The sequence below is a fragment of the Eleutherodactylus coqui genome, chromosome 10 (genome assembly GCF_035609145.1).
Source record: "Eleutherodactylus coqui strain aEleCoq1 chromosome 10, aEleCoq1.hap1, whole genome shotgun sequence".
NCBI lineage: Eukaryota > Metazoa > Chordata > Amphibia > Anura > Eleutherodactylidae > Eleutherodactylus > Eleutherodactylus coqui.
This window is the reverse complement of record NC_089846.1, coordinates 130,247,867-130,271,182: the sequence shown is the minus strand read 5'-3', so window position 1 is coordinate 130,271,182 and position 23,316 is coordinate 130,247,867. Positions and strand designations below refer to the sequence as shown.

The 23,316-nt window shown below is 44.6% G+C and overlaps 1 protein-coding gene across 1 annotated transcript in view; it reads right to left on the bottom strand.

Annotated features, from left to right (window-relative positions):
* Window positions 1-23,316, bottom strand: part of GPC3 (glypican 3) — a 440,854-nt gene that overhangs the window by 192,568 nt on the left and 224,970 nt on the right. The window contains exons 4-5 of the mRNA XM_066581848.1: window positions 16,484-16,614; window positions 8,980-9,105 (exon numbers count right to left, since the gene is read on the bottom strand). Of these exons, the coding sequence (XP_066437945.1) occupies window positions 8,980-9,105; window positions 16,484-16,614 (257 nt within the window). The remainder of the gene's footprint in view (window positions 1-8,979; window positions 9,106-16,483; window positions 16,615-23,316) is intronic.

Here is a 23,316-nt window from a genome sequence, read left to right as displayed (position 1 = left end):
TAGTCACTCTATTAACCCTGACAGCTGGCAACAACCCAGAATATTCCCCCCCATCGTGGGGCAGGTCACATTTCCTTGCCATGATCTTGTCATTAGCCTGAAGCCCAACTATGCGTCTGTCTGCCCCAACCACCTGCCACATGACATGATGCCCACATGTAAGATGCATTGTACGAAGACCCTTTTCTCAGCTTTAGGGCTTATTCACACGAGCGCGTTTGCACACGCAAAATAGGCGTGTGTATTGTGCTGAGAATAGAACCCATTGTTTTAATGGGTTCACTCACACCACCGCTTGTGCGCATAAAAAAACCCTATTGTCATGCTCTATTTTTGTGCAATAAACAGCAGAATTTTACGGGAAAATCGATAACACCGGGGACTAATTAGACTGCAGCGGCTTCTCAATTACACCCAGGCCAATGTGAGCAGTCCCCCGCAATGCAGAAAGTACAGTTAACCCTTTCCAATCCAATTTGTATTCTGGTTTTCCTAGGGGGCTTACTATTTTTCTGTCATTATACAACAGCGCTATCTGCTGGCTAAAGCCAGTACTGCATGAGGTGACGCATTGGATAGACTCCGACAGCAGAGAGGCTGGCAATATACAGTAAGAGAACCCAGACGGGTGTCCTTCAGCATCGGAGCTGTACAGCCTTAAATCGTAATGTCTTCCGACGTCAGACAGTGGATTGGAAAGGGTTAAAAGCGTCACATGATAGCGTGACCATCACGGTGCCAAATGTCACGCTACTGCGAGCATATCTACACCTACACTCGTGTGAATAAGCCCTAACTTGTTGTTATAAGAGCCATAAAAATAACTTTATAATTGCGGCTTTTTGTTCTTTTATTTTATTCTTTGCTGCGGTTCAATATTGTAGCATAAAGCACCAAGTGTGAACACGGCCCACGTGTCTGTGATGCTGAAACCCTGTGAATCACACAGGATTTTCATGCCTACTATGATGACCCGTCAATGATGTCCTCTTATCTCCAGAGCCTAGACTGGCACCAGGTGGGCAGCAGCAGAACCTCAGGCCGCAGTTATTCATATCGCCCAATACATATCCTGGATGAACGCAAATTCAGTAAAACTACATACGTCCTCCGAGTAGGCAGAATGCACTTACTGTATGACCAGCGAGTGGTAGAAGTCACTGATTAATATAATAGGGTGTACCATAAGTAGCTTTTGTACCAAATGAAAACTGCACTGCCACCAGAGCTGATCCATAAATTGCATCTAAGTCATATTAGCAACTTTGCGATGTCCTTCATGATGTGTCCTGAGTAGAGATGAGCGAGCACGCTCGGATAAGGCAGTTCTCGTCCGAGCAGGCTCAGGGGGTGGCGGGGGTGAGTGGAGGGTAGCAAGGGGGAGAGAGAGATCTCTCTCACTCTCCCCCCACCCCCCCATCCTGCTCGGAGGAGAATGCAGTTACTCGAGAAGAGTGATGCTCGCTCGAGTAACTGCCTTATCCGAGCGTGCTCGCTCATCTCTAGTCCTGAGTGACAGGGGGAAAAAAAAACCCATTGTGTAGAATACTTTTCTAGCAGCTGGCAACCTCTTTCTTTAATGTCAGTAAGTTACCGCAAAGGATCTGCCTTAGGCCTCAATCATACAAGCATTGTAGCCGTGCAAACAAATCGTAACGAACCATATAGCACATAAGAGCGATTTCAGCGACCGAAATTTCCTGCTGCCAAAAAATATAGCTCTTGCCCTTTTTTTGACAGAACAACACAAGAGGCTCCATAGACTCCTTGAAAAAGTGAGGGGGAGGGAGTTTAGCAGCGGCTCGCGTGCTATACACTGACAGGTGCATCTAGCAGGGGCGTAACTATAGGGGATGCAGGGGATGCGGTTGCACCCGGGCCCAGGAGCCTTAGGGGGCCCATAAGGCCTCTCTTCCCCATATAGGGAACCCAGTACTATGAGTAAAGCATTATAGTTGGGGTCCTGTTACAAGTTTTGCATCGGGGCCCGGGAGCTTCAAGTTACGCCTCTGGCCTCTAGTGAGGCATTTACAAGTCATTCCTAGTAGTGCTGCCGACCGAGGGATTTTGTGGCTGCAGTGTGTTTCCCCTACAGACAGCCATGTGAATGGACGGAAAAATCGCGGCTATTTTCAGTTCATCCGATTTTCCGGAGCGACGTTCGCGGTTTTGTTGTGCGGCTAACTTCGGCACAATATTGACGTTCATGTGAAAGAAGCCTTAAGTATTTGGTATCATAAGGCAGTTACGTTCCATCTCCGCCAATCTATAGTATGACTAAACGCATTAGGTGAAACAGGTCCCTAATAAAGCCTACCATGGAGAGGTTAGCCTTGGGCAGTCTAGGCTTTTTACTCATTCTTAAGGTCCATCTACAGTATACTTCAGTAATGGTCATGGATGACGCAGAGTAAAGCTCCTTACGACGCCTGTGCTGTAGAGAGCCATAATTCACCAGTCATAGGAATTTAGGGTACCCTGCTTACCTCCATATGCCTCCTACTTCACATGGAGGCACATACGGGTTTTACTGTCTGTTTTGGCTCCGTATTATGAGATATTCCCTTTTGAAGCCGTGTTTCTGTACAGAATCCGATGAAACACAATTTGTTTTGTCATATTCACATGGAATTAGAGGCACCGTATGGTGGCACGTATAGAGCCTACAGATCCACTGGGCTTTGTGCACAGGGCTTGGGGTGGTTTTTGTACCCTTAGTGCTGGTTCGCATCGGCACTTTTGGGTTGTGTTTTCCTGCTCCATTATGAAGCATTCTGACAGTAGTTCACTGTCCTGACTTCCTTATTTGTCATGCTGCATTATTGCACTGTCTCTGGTCCAATCAAAAGGAAGGCAGTATCGGAATGCCCACTCCTGCGATTTCCCAAGATGATCAGACATTTAGAGACATTCTGGAAAAATGGTTAGTAATCCCACAATAATGTGTGTGTACAGACACACGCCCATATACTGTAACAGCAGAAGAGACAGAGGCTGTAAAGATCGTTATCCCAGTGTCTGCAGCTCTGCCAGCCTGAAGCCTGTAAGTGCAGGGATGCCGCCTGTGATGATATTCCCTTCACCTGTTACTATGAAAACGTGTCCTTGTTACTATGGAAGCTCTGTACTAATGACAAAGAGTGAATTGCAGAGAAGCTGTAAGGAGACCCCCAGTGGCAGCCACTTCTAATGTGATTTACAGTGGAAAAGCAACAAAATACATAATGCAAGTATATTATAGAAATGAAGAGACTAACACAAGCTAGTAGATGGACATAAGTTGTCTGAAAAGTTAGTGCCCCTTTAACCCCTTCCCTCCCCAGGACGTACTGGTACATCCTGGGAGCCTGGTACTTCCCGCAACAGGACGTACCAGTACGTCATCGGGATAGCGCGAGATCATGACTGACCTCGCGCTATCCCGCAGCAGGAGCCGGCTGTCAGTCACAGCCGGCGTCCCGCTGCAACAGCGGGGGGGGCATTGGAGATCCCCCCCCCCCCCGCTGTTAACCCCTTCCCTGTCGGCAGAGAAAGAGTTCACAGAGGGAGCGTGCTCCCTCTGTGTCTCCGGCCGGCTCTCGCGATGTCATCGCGAGAGCCCAGCCTGTCACCATGGCAACAGGACGCCAGACACTGGCGTCCTGTATTGCCTATGCCTATGATTGCTGTATAAGCGATAAGGCATGGCAGAGCAGTAGCTCTGCCATGCCTTATCACAGCGATCATACGCACAGTGCTGCAAGTCCCTCAGAGGGACTCAAATAGTGTAAAAAAAAAGAAAAGAAAAATGCAAAAAAAAGAAAAATGTAAAAAAAATGCTTTTTCTAATATTAGCATAAAAAAAAGTAAAAAAAAAATTTAAACCCCACATATTTGGTATTGACGCGTCCGTAGCGACGTGTACAAAAATTTGAACATGCTTTTTATTTTGTACGACAAAAAGCGTTAAAAAAAAACGCTAAACAACAGAGGCAAAATGCTAATTTTTAGCATTTTGCCTCCCAAAAAATGCAATAAAAGTGATCAAAAAAGCCGTACATTCCCCAAAATGGTACCAGTAAAAACTACAGCTCGTCTCGCAATAAAAATAAGCCCTCATAGAGCTCCGTACATAAAAAAATAAAAAAGTTACAGGACTTTGAATGCAGCTATAGAGAAAAAAAAAGATTTCCAAAAAAAAGGGGTATTATTGCAAAAAAGTGTAAAAACCTAAAAAAAATATAACAATTTTGGTATCGTTGTTAGCGTATCGGCCCGCAGAAAAACTTTTGTGTGTCATTTATGCTGCATGATTAACGCTGTAAAAAAAAGAAAAAGAAATCTATGGCAAAATTGAGATGCGTTTTCTCTCCCTGTTATCATAAAAAAAATAATAAAAGTTTTACGATATAGTCTATGTACCCAAAAGTGGCACTAATAAAAACTACAGTTCGCCACGCAAAAAACAAGCCCTCATACGGCCGCGTCGGCAGAACAATAAAAAAGTTATGGCTTTTGAAAAATGGAGATGGAAAAATACCAAAAAAATCGCTTGGTCCTCAACGCCAAAATAGGCCGTGTCATTAAGGGGTTAAATGGGGGTCTGTCCTGGTGATGGCCTTGTTTTTTGTTTTTTTTTTAAAAAGACTACTTTTCATGTTAGTCAGTGTCCCTTTAAGCCAAGTATGGTGTAGTAAATGGGGTTATGATATAAGAAGTCAGCATGTCTGGAGTACTTCTAGGAGAGCATATAACCTCTAAAAATGCAGCACGCACTTTATAATTCTGCTGAATAGCTGCTCGAGAGTCGTCTCCAATTGATTTAAAGACAAGTTCTGGGGACTTAACACAGAGGCTATTAAATTCTATTAAAATAATGTGAAAAATCAAACTTTAAATGCATATTAAATGAAATGAAAAACATCCCTAAACTGATCCTCCGGTTGGACAAATAGAGGTCAGGCAGCGCCTCAGGCCCGGGGATTCATATTAATGGACACATATCCTTGATGCATGACTAATTCTTAAAAATGATCTGCTGACATCTTGTCATCCCTGTAGTGTTTTAGGTCAGCTCTGTAAGTACAGGTTAATTAATACCTAAGGTTACTTACCGAGGAGACGCTGATATATACTTCAAGCTGATTCTTCCCTAATAGTGCTGGGAATTTATACGACTCAAGTATGAAGAATGAAGCCGAATTGAACAAAGTAAATTATTTCATTCTTGTCTCTGGATAATGTAGCAGTCATTAAAAAGAAAGTTTTCTCATATGCTCTAAAGGTCACCGAAATCTGCATATTTGCATAATGCAAGACAAGATTAACCCACAAGTGAACATCTCACCATTGACAAGGTCATGTGTAAGCCTGCAGGAACGCTGCTTGTAGGTCTGCCTGGAGTCACGGGATTAGCCGTATTTATTACCATTATGAAATAAGATCTTCGTATTCAAAGAGAAAACATCATTCAAAACTGCTGAAGGCGACGGAATGAGACTGGTTAAAAAAAAAAAAAAATGGCCGTTCTGGTGAAGTCCACTAGGTGTCACTAATGACCATATAGACTGCACTAGAGGAATGCTCTATACTGGATTGTCTAGATCAGTGGTGTCAGTTTTTGTCAAATCGGCTAAATTGGTATTCCAAGTATTTAACCCCTTGCAGTATTGCTGACATAGCCACAGGATAGGTCATCAATAGTTGCCCGTCGGGGTCCGCCGCTCGGAACCCTCGGTGATCTACTGATCATACATTCACTACAGGATATCGGATATTAACAGCTCCGTTCGCATTGGGTCAGAGCTGGATGTGAAATCAATGGAAGCTAAACCTTTTAATGCACCTCCAGCTCTGACCCCAAGGCAGACATTCAACCCCACTGCAGCGAGTGCGGGGGCTGAGATCAACGATTGATAGATTATTATAAGGATAGGTCATCAATACTGCAAGGAGTTAAATGCCGGGAATGTCCCGGGTTCCACCCTTTGTCTATAAAAGGGCTCTCAGAGTCTACTTGTATGTAGTGACCTCTTCTTCCGCTTCCTCTAGTGATGACCACTAGGCACCTCTACAATGCAATCAAGGAGATTTTGCCCAGTTAACAGAGTTTGAGAGGGGCGCATTATTAGGATGTGAGGGCTGGATGGTCGTATCATTGTATTGCCCGTCACCTGGGCCGTTCTGACCAGACTGTTCTGAGGTGTAGAGAGGACACACAAGACGATGGGGCATAGGATGCCCTCGAAAGATAACTAGTAGAGAGGATCTTCTGACAAACACAAGCTGCTCCAACTTTTTCAATATCCGCCATCGTTACAGGCCCCTGTGTCTGTTGAAACCATTTCCAGGTGCTTGGCTGAAGGACATTTGGTATCACAGCGCCTATTATGTGTACTGCTTTGACACCCGCCCTCCATCACCTCCGTTTGCAGTGGTGTCGTGAATGACAAGCCTGGACTGTCATGGAGTGGTACCGGGTTGTCTACAATGATTAATCCAGGTTTAGTTTGGGCACGAACGACGACCATTTTTGTGTCTAAAGATCTATGGTTGAGCGCCTCCATCCTGCCTTTGCTGTGGAGTGGCACACTGCCCCCTGTTGGTGGGATGGTCTGGGACCCCGTCGCATACAACAGTCGGTCACCCCTAGTGTTGGTATGAGAGACAATGACAGCTCAATGATACGTGCAGGACATCCTGCAGCCACATGTGTTCCTCTCATGGTGGCTTCCAAGCTCGAGCTTTAGAAAGACCAATACTTGGTCGAAACGTTGCTGTGTTTTACGGATTATGGAGGAATACATTTTTTTTATTTTCATCTGCATCTTTGTGCTACCATACTCTTCTTTACTTGGATGCCTCCGCAACATTGTCACACTTCCATGACCTGCTCAGTCGTCAGATTTATTGGCAATAGAACATGTAGGGGACTATCTGTGATGCCAACTTTGGCAGCCTACGAGTTAGAGGCTCAGTTACAATAAATGTTGAATGATATCCTACAGAACCTGTATGTCTCCATGTCCACCCATATCACATCTTGTATCCAAGTTAGGTCGGCTATCCATGGGCGATGCGGTATCCCACGGCGAAGCTCCGCCGCGGGAGACGCCACCCGGGAGCAGGAGTCGCAGGCGAATCTCTGCCGGTCAGCCCTATCTAATAGATAGGCTGACTGCGGAGAATCGGGGCAATTCGCAGCATGCTGTGAATTGCCCATCACGAGCGGAGAATCGTAATGATTCTCCGCTCGTGGACAGGTGCCGACGCTTTCCATGGCAATGCTATGGGAAACGTCATCCGGCATGATTCGCCAGCGGTTTACCATCGACTAACAAACTGCCGTGGACAGGGGGCCTTAGAAGCAGTACAAAAGGGTACTAGAGCCTCCATGCCCACCTGTATCATATCTTGTATCCAAGCTAGAGGCGGTACAACAGGGTACTAGAGCCTCCATGCCCACCTGTATCATATCTTGTATCCAAGCTAGAGGCAGTACAACAGGGTACTAGAGCCTCCATGCCCGCCTGTATCACATCTTGTCTCCAAGCTAGAGGTGATACAACAGGGTACTAGAGTCTCTATGCCCTCCGTATCACATCTTGTATCCAAGCTAGAGGCAGTAAACAGGGTACTAGAGCCTCCCTACTAGGGGTCGGTTCTCCACAATAAATTCTCCTTTTGCTCTGATATTGTAATCACTTACTTATAACAACGTTACAATAACAGAGAAAGATTTGTTTGATTCTGAAAGCTCCTTCCAGGGGAGGGATGTTTTTTGAGCATGCGTGTATTCTACAATGCTGTACGGAGACTGCCGCGGCTCACATCAGCTCTCAGACACATACAGGTAGTTTCACACAAAGCCAATCAACCTGCCAGAAGGTTTTTGGTTTGTGGGAGGAAAATATAGAAACTGGAAGAAATCCATAGAGAACATACAAACGTCTAGCAGACGTGGTTGGAAAATCAACGATAAATGAATTCCAGCTGCCTGGATAGACATATAGCTGACCTAATAGGGGAATAAAAAGACATAATAGAAGGGCACAATAGACAGACCACGGGGGCTTTTTCTACCATCACTTTTCTAAGTTTCTATACAAATTCCATGCGGCTGTTGTCCTTGGTCATATTCAAACCCAGGACTGCAGCGCTACAAGACGATAACGCTATAAGCCAGGCTCCTTTCTGGAAACTTTCCAGTCCCTGCAATTCTACCTTCCCATACACACAGTTAAGGCCCATTTACACCGGCCGATGATCGCTAAAAAAATTGCTAATTGGCGATCATTTTAGCGATCATCGGTGCGTGTAAATGTGCACCCATCGTCCGCTTTTCGGGCACTGCTAATTTAAAGGGGTTGTACCAAGATTGCAAGTTATCCCCTATCCATAAAAAAGGGGATAATTTGCTGATCATTACTGAGACCCACGCCGATCTCGAGATCTGTGGTCCTGTATCCCCCATCCTCCTCACTGTAGGTTACTTCACGCTCGCAGTGAAGGGAAGACTGAATGAAATGCACTAACGCTTCATTCACTTTCAATAGCACTGCCAAATACCTCAGTGGCATTTCCGTCAGTCACACTGAAATAAATAGAGCGCCGACGGCGCATGTGCGACGCTCCCTTCATGCTGACGTTACTGCATGGCGAGAAGTGACAGGGCAAAGGAGTCCTGTTCTGCAGATAAGACCCCCACCGATCAGCAAGTTATCCCCTATCCAAGGGAATAATTTGCAATCTTGGTACTAGCCCTTTAACTGTTAGCTATACTACCCCTCAGTTCCTCCTAATTAGCTGACTGATCATGAAATCAATATTAGTGATAAGTGGTGGTTTACCAAAAGCAAGACACAAAGTATTATTAATGAATATTATATGGAAGAGACCAACATTAATACACGATCGAGCAATTTCATGAAAGCATTGCAATGTCTACAAATGCATGGCATAGACAGGGTAATACAGATAACTAGCAGAGCAACTAATTACCTCTCAACTATTTCCTGTCCGTTCCAGCAGGATGTATCATTCTCAGCAACAGTGGTATGACGACAGACGAGTGCGGGCAGACTGCCGTAGAAATTACTGTAGGCTTTCAACTTCATTATAAACTCCCTGGAAGAACAACAAACACAGTTAGCAAAGTCATGTAGTGGATGCTCAATGAGTCCAGTAAAGGGACAATAGTGTGATTTGTTTATGATTTATTAATGTCAGGGTGTTCGTGCTGAGACCTGTTGTTCTATGGGTTTCTAGAAGCACACCTCCACAGGTGTGGAATAATTGTGCTGGTTGGGTGTAGATTTCTCCAGCCAGCCAATCTCCACTGGTCTGCTGTATATATATATACCAGCTCCTCTGTATAAGGAAGCAGGTATCCCTTCACTTAGAACTGGGTGTTATGCATGCTTGTCTGAAGTGCCTCTTTCACCTTCCCTGAGGACAGTCTGGACACCTGTTGTCCCTGTTTTCATTTTATGCAGATCCCCTCTCCCTTCCACTATTACAGGTGCGGCCTCCAGATGTCTGATGTCTCATATGGTCAGATGGGAGATTCCTGACATGGTTCCCTGTATGTCAGCATGATGACTGACTCTCTTTCCCCTTAGTGTGAGGACAGTTGGGCTAGCAATGGTTTGATATCTGTATGCATGAGAGTTCTGAGTGAATTCCTGTTCTGTGGTGTTAACAGTGATGTGTTCTGTGTCTGTGCTGGTAGCCGGACATGTGGTGTGAACAGCCCTGTTCAGTGTGCATTGGTGTGAACTTCCTGTTCTGGGTTGCATGCAATTCCTGCTGTGTTGGTGTGAACTGTATCCTTTCCTGCTGTGGATAGTTTACCATCACTGAGCGAGTTAGGTCCTTAGTTTCCAGTGCGGGATCATCCTTATCAGGACAATTACCCTACTTGCAGGCAGGTTTCCTGAGAGTAGTTGTCTCATTAGAGTAGTGACCCGCGAGACACCGCAGACCCTTGAAGTAGGCTTGCGGGCTTAAGTGACTTAGTAAATCTATGAACTAATACCTTCTACTTATAACAATTCTATCTGGTTATGTGTGCGGGTATGATGGGTTCGTGTTTTGAGTGTGGAAGGAAGGGCGGATGTAACAATTGATTTGGAATAAACAGGTGCAGGCTACGGTATTCTTCGAATGCACTGAGTGTGACTGGAACAAATGAGCATTAAAGTTTATTCTTATAGTCGCATCGATGTGTTCTTGTTGAGTCACCATGCCCTCTCCTAGTAACCTTCTTCTACTACAGGGAACATTATATGGTCCAATCCCACACCTGTTTCTCTTCACTTGGAGGTTCCAGATGTCCCAAATCAGTCATGGTGTCTCAATGACTTATTGAAAGACGCCATCTGCACCTCTGAAATCTGTTCTGTCATCCATGATTTTAGAGCTCCATGCAGCCAACTCCACATCCTTACCTGTACAATGGGAAGCCCTTAAGTGTGTCTTGCGATGCATAATCATTAAATACATCCTTACCCGTTTAAAGAAAGAAGCTTCACTTAAGGATTCTTCCTTGCTAACCAAAATTCACAACTTGGAAGTTGCTCACAAGACTACTTGCTCTGTGGTCACATATCATGAGCTTCTTAGTACCCAAGTAGAGTTGAAAACCCTTTTGGATAAGAAGGTTTTCCCATTTTCAGGATCAAATAAAGTGGTTTTCCTATGCATATTCTAATAAATGTGGCCATCCTCTAGCTGGATTATTACATCCCCGCACCTCTCATATCCCTCACATCAGGACATCCGTAGGTACTATGGTCCATGACCAGGGAGGATCTCAAAGCTCTTCAGGATCTATTACTATGACTTATACAATATTATAGGTGCATATTCATACTTATCATATTCATACTCTCTACAGGCTAAAATAATCCCTGTAAACTCCCTCCCTACAGTTTTTGAGACTATCAAATCCTCCCTGGAACATGACGTTACTGAGAAAGAGGTGGTCAAGGTCATTAAATCTACCCTTGTAGGTAAGAGTCCCGGCCCAGACAGGTTTTCTGCTCCCTTTTATAAAATATTTAGAGAACAGCTCTCTGCCTTTCTCACTGGCGTAGATCTCCAACTGACCTGTTCACCAAACAGTCCCTTCCATCACTTATTACTGTTCTCCCTAAACCTGGTAAGGACCTCTCCCTATGTACAACTTATACAACAATCTCCTCGATAAATATTGATGTTACGCTATACTCAAACGATTCGCAAGACATTAAATGTCCTATTCACGCCTCCATAATTCATAACGAACAGTTTGTGCAGGGGCGAGAAGCAAGAGACAGTAAGATCTTGCCTAAAAGAGGTAAGAAGACTAAGTCCCCCTTTTGTTTGTGGTCAATCGATGCAGAGAAGACTTTCCACCATGTGCACTGCGTTTCCTATGGGCTTCACTCAAACAAATTGAACTTCACCCTGGTTTTAGCAGGAAAATTCTGTCTCTCTCTGCCCAGGTCCGAACTAAGGGGTTTGCATCAACCTTATTCACTACTGGCAACAAGACAAGACAGGGCCCCCCCTTTCTCCATTAGCATTTTCGGTGGTCATAGAGCACATGGCGGTGGCCTCCAATAGAACCCAGATGTGCACGCTCTTCAAATTGCATCTAAACTTTAGAAATTATTACTGTCTGCTGACAATCTTTTATTATATGTCTCTCAGCCACGTATATCCTTTCCTTGTATTCTCTAGGAGTTTTCCATCTTTGGCTGCCTCAGTAACTTTAAGGTTAACTTCCTTAAAACAGAAGCCTTAAATATATCCTACCAGGTAAAGCGGTCTCCCAGTTATCTCAACAGTACCCCTTTAAATGGCGCAGTTCAAACATTAATTATCTAGTACCTTAAATGACCTCTCCTTACTAAAACATACAGGTAAAGACTTGGATAGATATGATAAAAAAAATCTCTCTTGTGTTTTGGCCTATGTTAATATATTAAAAATGGATGTTTTATCTCGTTTCCTATATCTACACCAGACCCTGCTCATCAAACCTGCTAGGATTTTCTTTAAGCGGCTACAGTCTGCTTTTAGCAGCTTTGTGTGTGAGGGTGGTAATCGTAGTAGAATCAGTTTCTGGACTCTGTCGCGCTCTACCAAATGGCGCTGGTCTTCCCAACCTTGAACTGCACCACTCTTATTGCAGCTTCTTGATTGGCATCTTATAGTGAATCCAAACCGGGGGTCAGTCTTGACATTATTGGCACTTTTTTGAAATCTTTACCCTGGTTGGCACCATTGGAAAAAGTTGACTGCAGTAAATGCTTCGTTTTCTCCCCAAACCTATTTAACATCTGGGACAGAATGGTAGCAAAGGGTATTCTTTCTAAAAACAGGGCCCCATAACTCCTCTTTTCCAGTTTTTCCCCCAGTTGTTGAGTCAGATACATTATTAGGGTGAGCTGTGACAGATGTCAGGGTTTAGCAAGTTTTTTCATGGATGCACTGTTCCCTTCTTTTTGGATTTAAAGCGGTCTCATCCAGACATTCCCCTTTCCCGGTTCTCTAATCTACCTCTAACTTCACGGCTCCACTAACACCACTCGAATCTCTCTTCACTAACAAGTCACCTCCGGCCCATAGTCTCTTGCACATCTACGGCTGGAGTCTGAACGCATCATTCTCTCATGCTCCTCAGTTTGTGGATTCCTGGGAAAAAGGTTAGCGGTAACTTTCACTTTCACACAAGAAGATTGGAACAAGGTCCTCTTGTTGTCGCACAGGCTGCCATTGGCCTCTAAGACTCAGGAAAAGACTGCAAATTGTTGTCCAGGTGGTATAGATGTCCAGCGCTCCTACATCGCCATTACCCCTCTGTATCGTCTGAGTGCTAGAGATGTGGTCAGGAATTGGTACTATGTTACATGCATGGTGGGACTCCCCTAGACTTAAGCCTCTCTGGGATGTTTTATCCACATACAAAAAGATTACCAGATGCTCCGTCACAGCGATTCCTCAAATCGGACTCTTTTTTATGCTACCTGGTTTAATAAAGGCTATTAAAAAGTACCTTCTGCGAGCTTCTAGTTTGAAGACGTTCATTAACTTCTAAAGGAGAGTGCTTGGAGCATGCTCTGTGATATGTGCAAAGCTCAATCAGCAGGGAGGGGGAGCAGTCTGCCTATTACTGGGCATAGTGAGAGAGCTGCCAATCGTTGGTTGGTGGGCAGGGTGGGTGTGGCTAGGCTACAGGTCATGAATATGCAAGTTTGGTGTCTGTGTACTACAAATGAAATGCAAGCTTCTCCTAAACTACTGCACAGATCTACACAGCAGACATATCACTGTAATCAGTGCCACCTACACTGTCTTATGCTGCCCTCAGATAGGGGTGCAAAAAGATGGTGACAGTCTCTTTTAACAGTGGCACAACCCCTTTAATATTTGATATGTAGGAGAAAGTAACAGTGAATTTGCATATGGCGTTCAGGTATTATTGGCACGTAGCTGTAGGGCGGTCCCTGAGCACCCCAGTTCGACAGTTTGCATTGTCTCTATAATATGTCAAAAGTTAGAATTTTGTGCACAGAATTAACATTTGCTTTAACATGCAGAACTTTTTCTCCCTCCTGAATGAAGTTGCGCAGTATACGGTATACGGCAGCAGAAGGCAGGAGGCTCTGCAGCTGCTACATATTAACTAAGCTGTTTAGAAAAATCTTGCTGGCATAAATGTCTGGCAGTGAGATCGGGCATGTGGCCAACTTCTGCAGTAACTATACATAAAAAGGGGAACTGCACCTACTGTGGATCTATCATCACTGTTATATCAGCAGCCAATGGAGGGAAGCCATTGTTGTGGAGTGTACATACGTGTATTCATGTTTACGGGAAGCTAGCGGCATGAAGGATGTTCCTCCAGGGACATACAGTACACTTCACATTACATACTGCTACCACTAGGGGGTCAAATCTTCATACCGGTACATGCAGCTCCCACGGACTGTATTGGAGTCGTACACGAGTGTGTGCATGGTTTTTTTTGCATGTGCATCCGCATTTATTTTGCTGCTTTTTGCATGCACACGCAAAAAATACATACTGATGCTCCCAGTCATTGAAATGGCTAATTAGTCTAATGAGGTCAAGATGTTTTCTTTTTCTGCACAATTAGGGCGGCCCCATACAGAGGCGTAAGTGCATATATGCTCATGATACCGTGACGTATATCAGCTATTCAGGGGGTGCAGCCGCAAGGTATCGCGCCCCTATTATTTTTACTGTACTTTTTTGTACTGCTGGGACCGCTCTCATTGGTCAGTGTTTGAGAAGGTGGGCCAGCCGACTTACTCCTAGATATTTTCAATTTTCTGCACGAAATTGAATTTTGTGCAGATGGGGGCCTTTGGGTTCTATTTAGTGTGCATTCCATGCACAGATTTTGCGGGTGCAAGAACACACACAAATGTGCCCGTGTGCCTTAAGCAGTGTATCACGCATGTCCTAGCATATTGCTCACACATTTGCGCAACCCCATTGACTTCTATGCAGACTTTTGGTGCGGAAATGTGCAGGAAAAATACACTTATGTGGACAAATCCATTGAAATCAATGTGTTCTATTCACTGCATAGTGCGCACGCAAATATGCCTGTGCAAAGTCAGCCTAAGGGCTTATTTCCACAAGTGTATATCGGTCAGGTTTTCACGGCCGGCCGATATACGCTTCCATCTAAGCAGTTCCCCCTTCTCTCCCACCCGCTCGGGTGTCACTGTCGGTCCCATAGAAATTAATTGTGCACTGACTGTATAGCAGGGGGTGAAAAAAAACCCTCACATTGACAGGATAGCGGGACACTTGAGTCCCGTTCTCAAGGTTGGCCAAGATCTCAGCTGTGAGACCCCCACCGATCAGCAAGTTATCCCCTATTCTGTAGAAAGGGGACAACTTCCATTTCTAGTACAACCTCTTTAAAAGAGTTTGATGAACTATCCTCAGGATACGTAATCAGTAGATGATTGGTGGGGGTCCATTGCTCGGGCATTGGTGAGCACTGCTGTCACTTCAGTCCATATTAGGCACAGCGCTATAAATTGGGTAGCAGCTCTGCTTGATACTGTAGCTCAGTCCCATTAACTTGAATGGGACTAAGCTGCTCACAGGCCATGTGACTAATGAACAAGACATCACATGTCTGAGAAGAGGCCAAGTCACTCACTGGAGCTTTGTTGCCTCTTTAATCAGCTGATCGGCAGGGATCCTGAGCAGTAAGTCACCGCCAATTACCTATTGATGACCTTTACTCACTTCTTACGTTACCCTGCCGATCCGATACCCCCACTCTAGTGTCCCCAGTCTGCGCTTACATTCGGGTAGCACAATCACCTGACCACCCATTACTAGCCTCAGCATTACCATTACGTGGAAGCCAGCGATTGCAGGAATTGGTCACTGGCGTCACGGACCTAGATGGCATGTAAATGCGTTGCTCAGAAGTGAATGGAGACCAGGGGGATTAGTGTGGCGGGAACTGGAGCGGTGGGGAGAACAAGCGAGGTTAGTATAGGATAGAGAGTTGTATTTTACAGCATTTTCCCCCTTTTTTGAAAAAAATTAAAGTCGCTGGAAAAGTCCTTTGAGAATAATAATAATGATCAATGTAGCATAGTGGTCATGTTGGAGTGACACTGGGCCAAAGGCTTATGTTTTGCATAATGGTTTAAGCTAGAATTTTTAAAGGGGTTGTCCCGCGCCGAAACAGGTTTTTTTTTTTCTCAATAGCCCCCCCGTTCGGCGCGAGACAAACCCGATGCAGGAATAAAAAAAAAAAAACGGGTAGTACTTACCCGAATCCCCGCGCTCCGGTGACTTCATACTTACCTTGCGAAGATGGCCGCCGGGATCTTCACCCTCGGTGGACCGCAGGGCTTCTGTGCGTTCCATTGCCGATTCCAGCCTCCTGATTGGCTGGAATCGGCACACGTGACGGGGCGGAGCTACGAGGAGCAGCTCTCCAGCACGAGCACCCCATTCAACACAGAGAAGACCGGACTGCGCAAGCGCGTCTAATCGGGAGATTAGATGCTGAAGATTAGACGGCACTATGGATACGGGGACGCCAGCAACGGAACAGGTAAGTGAATAACTTCTGTATGGCTCATAATTAATGCACGATGTACATTACAAAGTGCATTAATATGGCCATACAGAAGTGTATAACCCCACTTTGTTTCGCGGGACAACCCCTTTAAGGAAGGACATATCAGCATACTACACCCTCAATATTCCTCTTTTTTAGATATGTCTCCATTTTATCTTGGAACAGAAAGAAATAACATGTTTGTGTAAAATCTCCACACGCCATGTAAGACATCTGTTCATATCTTAGAAGGTGAGAAGTAGGCAATATGTTCTATGTACTTTGCCAGATGCCCTCAACCCTAGCTCAGAAGAATGATCTGAGTAATATGCGCCCCTTCCCCTGACATATGCATTATGACATGACAAGGAAAAATATCAGACTTCTACTCACCTCCTTTTTCCAGACAGAGTTGCTTCATTATCTGCATTGACCTTCAAGACCTTCTTGTTGATATATATATCTCCTCCATTACGTACTGACCTTGACACTCTATGCTTTGACGTGCCACATAATTTATTAACCTGAAAAGATAGAGGTTGTTATAAATGTGTATCGAAATAGATTTAATAAACACATATTTTCCACGTTATAAATACAAATATAACATTTAGAGTAATGCTGTGTGAGTGAGCTGGACACAAAATACCTCATCAGGATAGAAGGTGTCATCTGTTGCCCTAAAAGGACAGATATGTATACAATATACTAACACAGAGAACACAAAATATTCATATGAAACCAAAAAGTCAAGGAATGGGAAATCCGAACCTAACATAATGCGATGAGATCAAACCAAAACGTGGAGCACTCGCCCTGATAAGGACGACCCCACCCTCCCTAGTTGAAAAGAGGGATAATGTTTGCTATAAAAATAAGAATATATGCAGTAAAGATGTTAAACAGAAATGTAATGAACCAGATGAAATACCAATGCAGGTATAGCAATAAGTCAAGAGATAGATGTAACAACACTCCATGCATCCTTAGCTCTAAACAGACTTATTTGAGAGTGGAACAGCACAGGACTCACTAACTAGACCAGAAACTTCTGACCAGAAGTATAACTGGCGTCCTCAATGAGGAGGAGCTAGAATAAATGTGTACAGACAAACAATGATTGGCCAGTTGGGACACACATGTCTCAACCGAACAATCCATCCACACACCAGCAGAGACGTGCTCATGTTGGTGTCCAACCCTGGAAGGACAATGAGCATGCACCGGCATGGGGATTGCATGGGCCAGGGCTTCACCCCAGTTCTGATCTGAAAGAGCCAATAAGGCATGACACCAGTCAAATCCTCCCAGGTTAAAGGAAATCTTTCATCAGAAAATGATAGTTTTTTTTGTAGTCTTTATTTATGGTTACTATTCACATAATAAAATCTGGCCACTAGAGCAACACATAGTAGAATAACAGGGCTTCCAGCTCTGGGACCCACATCTATCTCTGGTTCTGACCCCAGCTAATTGCAGTGCCTGGGTTAGTCATGGTTTGAGATGGAGATCAGCCCTATTCTCATCTGCACATGGAAAGACTAGAAGCAATGGGATGAAACTGAAAGGGAGGAGACACAGATTAGATATTAGACAGTGAGGGGATCAAAGAGTGGAACAGGTTACCAAGGGAGGTGGGGAGTTCTCCTTCAATGGAAGTGTTCAAACAAAGGCTGGACAGACATCTGTCTGGGATGACTTAGTGAATCCTGCACTGAGCAGGGGGTCGGACCCGATGACCCTGGAGGTCCTTTCCAACTCTACCATTGTATGATTCTACCTAAATAGCATAGTGCTGCCTACTCGGCTTCTTCTGGAAATCCCAACCATCCGCAGCACCACATTCAGCCAGGCCAGGCACAGAGGGGCCAGAACGGGAAATAATCGCGGGTGCCAAGAAAGAGACCAAGAAAGTAAACTTTGGCTTCTGTTGGTTTCTGTCATTTTTGGGTCAGATAGGTGTGAACAGGGCCTAAGTTCTATGTTATTTAAAGAAACACTCCAGGCAAAGCGGATGAACCGTGTTATGCCTAGTGCAGGGCCTGAGTGGCCTGTATAAAGTTTCCTAATACTTTCTTTATCAATTCCACAGTTTTCAAAATCTCTGCATGCCGTCATTCCATGGAAATACTGATTGTTCATTTTCAGTGATACAAATCTGTTCTAGCCATGTGATGGACACACGGATGCCGAGCTCGCTGCTATACAATGCTGTGAAACACTTTGCTAACACATCACCTTTATGATGTTTTTAGACACTTTTGCACCAAGGGGGCATAATGTATAAGAAAATGGGTGTGGTTACATGGCAAGCTGCATGGTTTAAAAGAATATTATTTTGTCAAGACTTTGCTGCAAAATATTAGTGCGCAGTATGCCAACCAATAGGTGGTGTAAGAGTAAGCAAAAATATCTATATATCAAGCAAGTTTCACCTAATTTATCACACAGTGTGATAAATGTGGCACATCTGCAGACTGCCTGGTCTAAGTTAATGCTTTCTGATATTAGACAGGATTACTTAAAGGGAACGTATCAACGGCTTCATGCTTCCCGAATCATGAGACAGGTATGCACTGTACCCTCATGTAGGTGTCGTTCAGAATAAACACACTTTAACCCTTTGCAATCCAATTTTGGATTCAGGGTTTCCTAGGGGGTTTTCTCTTTCTGTCATTATACAATGGCGCCATCTGCAGGCTAGAAGCAGTACTGCAGTATGGGACATGCTGGAGAGGCCTCCCGACGACAGAGTGGCCAGTAATATCCTGCCGGACGTCTTCAAACATCAGAGCCGTTCAGCCTTCAATCAGAATGCCTTCAGATGTCAGATAGTGGATTGAAAAGGGTTAAAGTTTGATTTGGAACACAGCTCTTGAGTCAAAGAGGTGGACCACACCGCACCCTGATCATGTAGATTGACAGCTCTCTTTCTTAGGGTGGATTCACACGAAAGTATATCGGCTGGGTTTTTACGCCGAGCCGATATACGTCGTCCTCATCTGCAGGGGGGGAGGCTGGAAGAGCCAGGAGCAGGAACTGAGCTCCCGCCCCCTCTCTGCCTCCTCTCCGCCCCTCTGCACTATTTGCAATGGGGAGAGGCGTGACAGGGGTGGGGCTAATTCTCGGAACTTATCCCCGCCCCTGTCCCGCCTCCTTTCATTGCAAATAGTGCAGAGGGGTGAAGAGGGGGTGGAGAGGAGGCAGAGAGGGGGCAGGAGCTCAGTTCCTGCTCCTGGCTCTTCCATTCTCCCCCCCCCCCGCAGGTGAGGACGACGTATATCGGTTCGGTGTGAAAACTGAGCCGATATACGTTTGTGTGGATGCAGCCTTATTGTGTATAGAGAGTAGTGTTGAACAAACTTTTTAAAAAGTTTTAGAGTTAGTTTGAACCAAACTGGAGCTTCACCATTACCCCTAAAACTTGTGTATAAGACTGTTTAAGTGCCATAAAACAGCAACTCCTCCTCTTAATAAATATAACTCAACAATTAACCCTTTCCAATCCAATTTGTATCCTGGTTTTCCTAGGGGGCTTACTTTTTTTCTGCCATTATATAACGGTGCTATCTGCTGGCTAAAGCCAGTACTGCATGAGGTGACATGTTGGATAGGCTCTGACAGCAGAGAGGCTAGCAATATACAGAAAAAGAACCCCGACGGACGTCTTCCAACATCGGAGCTGTACAGCCTTAAATCATAAGGTCTTCAGACGTCAGACAATGGATTGGAAAGGGTTAATACTGCTGCTTTGTAGCAAATCTGACCACGGACAACTTCTGCATGGATCTCTAGTATGAAAAATATTCATACAAACTCCAAGCAAATAATGTCCTTGGCCAGATTTGAACCTAGAACCCCAGCGGTGCTTGGCAACCGAGATATTCAATAGGACGAGAGCTGTTCGCCAACATGCTGCGGACGGGGAGAGAGCCGCGTGGCCCATTTCTTTGACTCGAGAGATCTGTTCCCAGTCAAACTTTAAAGTGTGCTTATCCTGGAACATTGCAGAATTTCAGAATTACACTTACATGGGGAGCAATGTGGATATCTGTCCAGGGTTCATGCCGCCCATGGTTCAGGCAGCATGAACCTGGTGACAGGTTACCTTTAATCTATTATCTTATATAGTCATTGCAGCTATAATCAGTCCTACCGCTGTGTGTCCATTATAGGACTAGGATGGATTTTTTTTATTATCCACTGCAATGATGGTTCCTATTAAATGACAGCAAACAGAGATCTTAAAAACTGTGACAAACTGATACATAAAGTATCGAGGAACATTGTATAACTTTTTAGCCTTCATTTGCTGAATCTGAAAAATCCCTTTAAACTTTGCACAATAATGTAGACTTATATGGTTTCCACTTACCATTATAAACATTGAGCAGAACAAGATACTTTATATTTCACAACTATTAGCTAACAAAACATAAAATGGATATTAAAATATTTAACAAACCGTATCAATATTTTGAATGTGCAATGAACCTTCCAAAAGAACCCCAAACATATTTACTTTTCCTGTCCAAATCACTAATAGAAATCCACATATATACAACCTGTAAAACAATAACAAACAACGAAACTGTAACTCTACGGAGAGATCCAATCTTACGACCAGTAGAGGGAGCTATAATACAACTGCTGGAGATTTTAGAACTGTCTTTTTAACCCTCGACTTGCTGTAAGGAACACCAGGGAGCTGTGGCTTATGCGAGCAGCGTTCCATTTCTAATGTTTTTTTAACCCATGGAGACTTATTTTGTAACAAGCCCAATCATTGTGAAATGACAAACTGCTGAGACTGTAACTGAATGGAGCTCCACTATTCATCTTGTGTTGGTTCTTTGGGGAGTCGCAGATTAATCTATCTTTCTTGCAAATCTTACATCTATGAATATAAATGTTCTGGTTACATACAGAGGAACAGCATGAAATGCTATTAGCCAGGTAGTGTTGGTGGCACAAACCCTGTTGTTACTAGATTACATTAATTCACTGCAGGCTGCACTTCAGTCCAGCTCCTATACATAATCAAATCATTCATGATTATTAGGGCAAAAGGACGGAAGGAGAGAGACATTGTAATAGGTAAAACCATTTAAACTTCATGAAAATTAGAAATTGAAGCTGCAGAATGCAGATATTAATGGACAGGCATGACTCCTATACAATAGCCAAACAGTAACACAATAACATCATTGTACTGAGACACTGGGGGAGACAATGCGCCCATCGCGGTTCCTGCTGCCTAAACAATGTTGGACTACAATAGACTTATTGAAATTTAATATCCACCTATCGACAATACAATGAGTTGTCAATCATTTGTCCTGAAAGGAGAATTATATTACAAGTTTTAACAATCCGCTTGTGTCCTGCAGAGTTTGCCCGATGTATAGCAGTCCAGACTGAAAAGGTAGCAGTCGGTTCTCTCCTCCCCTACTTCTATTCAACAGAATGGTAATCAAGGCTAATGCCTTGTGTTATTGTTACAATAATGTATCCCCTCCACTTCTACCAAAAAATGATTAGCACAGCATAGAAACTATTGTACCATTTGCAGGTAAACCATTGTATTCATTGTAGAATATGAGCCGTTCCTAGAAATGTTAACTTTTACTAATCTATATTAAATATTTGCGTTGAACTTTCCTATGCAACTTGGAATTTTTAGTGGATTTTGCTGCAGATTTAATCCATTTTATTGGAAAGGATATAATCCGCAGTGAAAATCCACAGCAAAAGGCTACAGTCACATACAGCATCGCACCTAGTGATGGTCAACCTAAAGTGACTATGACACAACAGTCACAGAAAATCCAACTGAGGGCTCTTTCCCACGAGCGTATATCGGCCGCCGTTTTCACGGCCAGATGATATACACTACGTTAGCAGAGATGAAACAGGTGAACGGGCGCACAAATCAAACGTTTGTGCACCCGTTCAGACAGCATTGGTCGCGGTGCATATACACTGAGACTACCAAGCCGTCGCTCCTTTCCCCTCCCTTCCCATCACAGGCTCACCTCTGCTCTGCTCCCCACTCGTTCTTTGCAGTGGGAGGGGGCAGGCGGGTGCGGAGCTAAGCGCCAGCCCGTCCCGCCTCCTCCCATTGATGGCTATGGACAAGAAGCGGGGAGAGGGCGGGAGCTTAGCTCCACCCATTTCCTGCCCCTTGTATACAGCCAGCAATGGGAGGAGGCGGGACAGGATGGTGCTTAGCTCCGTCCCCATTCTGCCTCCTCCCATTGCAAAGAATGAGCGGGGAGAAGAGCAGAGGGGAGCCTGGGATGGGAAGGGAGGGGAAAGGGGCGACGGCAACAGGCTTGATCCAGGTCTTTCCCACTGCTTTCCAGAGCTCCAACACGGTTTCCATAGTACTCGGCCACGGCTCAGACAATTCATAAATCCCACCTCAGCCAGTCAACACAGCGCTCTAAGAACCAGCCATCACGTCATGGGGGCGGTATTTACGAATCCCGTAACCAGGAAATGATCCTGTGTGGGCGGACGAGGACCGCGGGAACAGTGCTGGAGCTCTGGAAAGCTGTGGGATTGGCCTGGACCGACCCTGCTGGGTAAGTAAAATAAGACATTCCCAAAAATGAGCCCTAGTGCCTCTTTTGGGGCAAAAATCAATATAAGACCTTGTCTTATTTTCGAGGAAACACGGAATCCTAAAGGACCATAGAAAATTCTGCAACAATATTCAGCCCCGAAATCCGCACGGCTAACTGCGAATTTTGATGTGGAACTGAAAATGACAGAATCCTATTGGGAATTCCAAATCACAACCCGCAGTTAGCCGCGCGGATTTTGGTGCGGAATTCCGGGACGGCATATTTCACAACTCTGTTGCAGAATATTCCATCCTGTGTAAAAGGTCCCTAAATGTCTCACATGTCAATGAGACAAATCAGAAAATGCCATCAGTGATCTGAGCCTTCCCCGCTGCCACCACCTATAATGAGGAGCAGCGGCGGTCAGCTTCCATCAGCTTCACTCAGACATTTCTGGGAGGGAGGCTGACGGGACATTACAGTCCCATTTATATCAACAGGAAAGTCATCAGCTTTGCTTGGAGATAAAGTAATTGGAAGCCGAAGGGGCACAGTTCTTGTAGAAACGCCATATACCATTCATTCCAGATACTGGTGGGGTCTTACTGTTCCCAACCAATAATATCTTCTGACAGGACTCACTGACTTGTCAGAAGC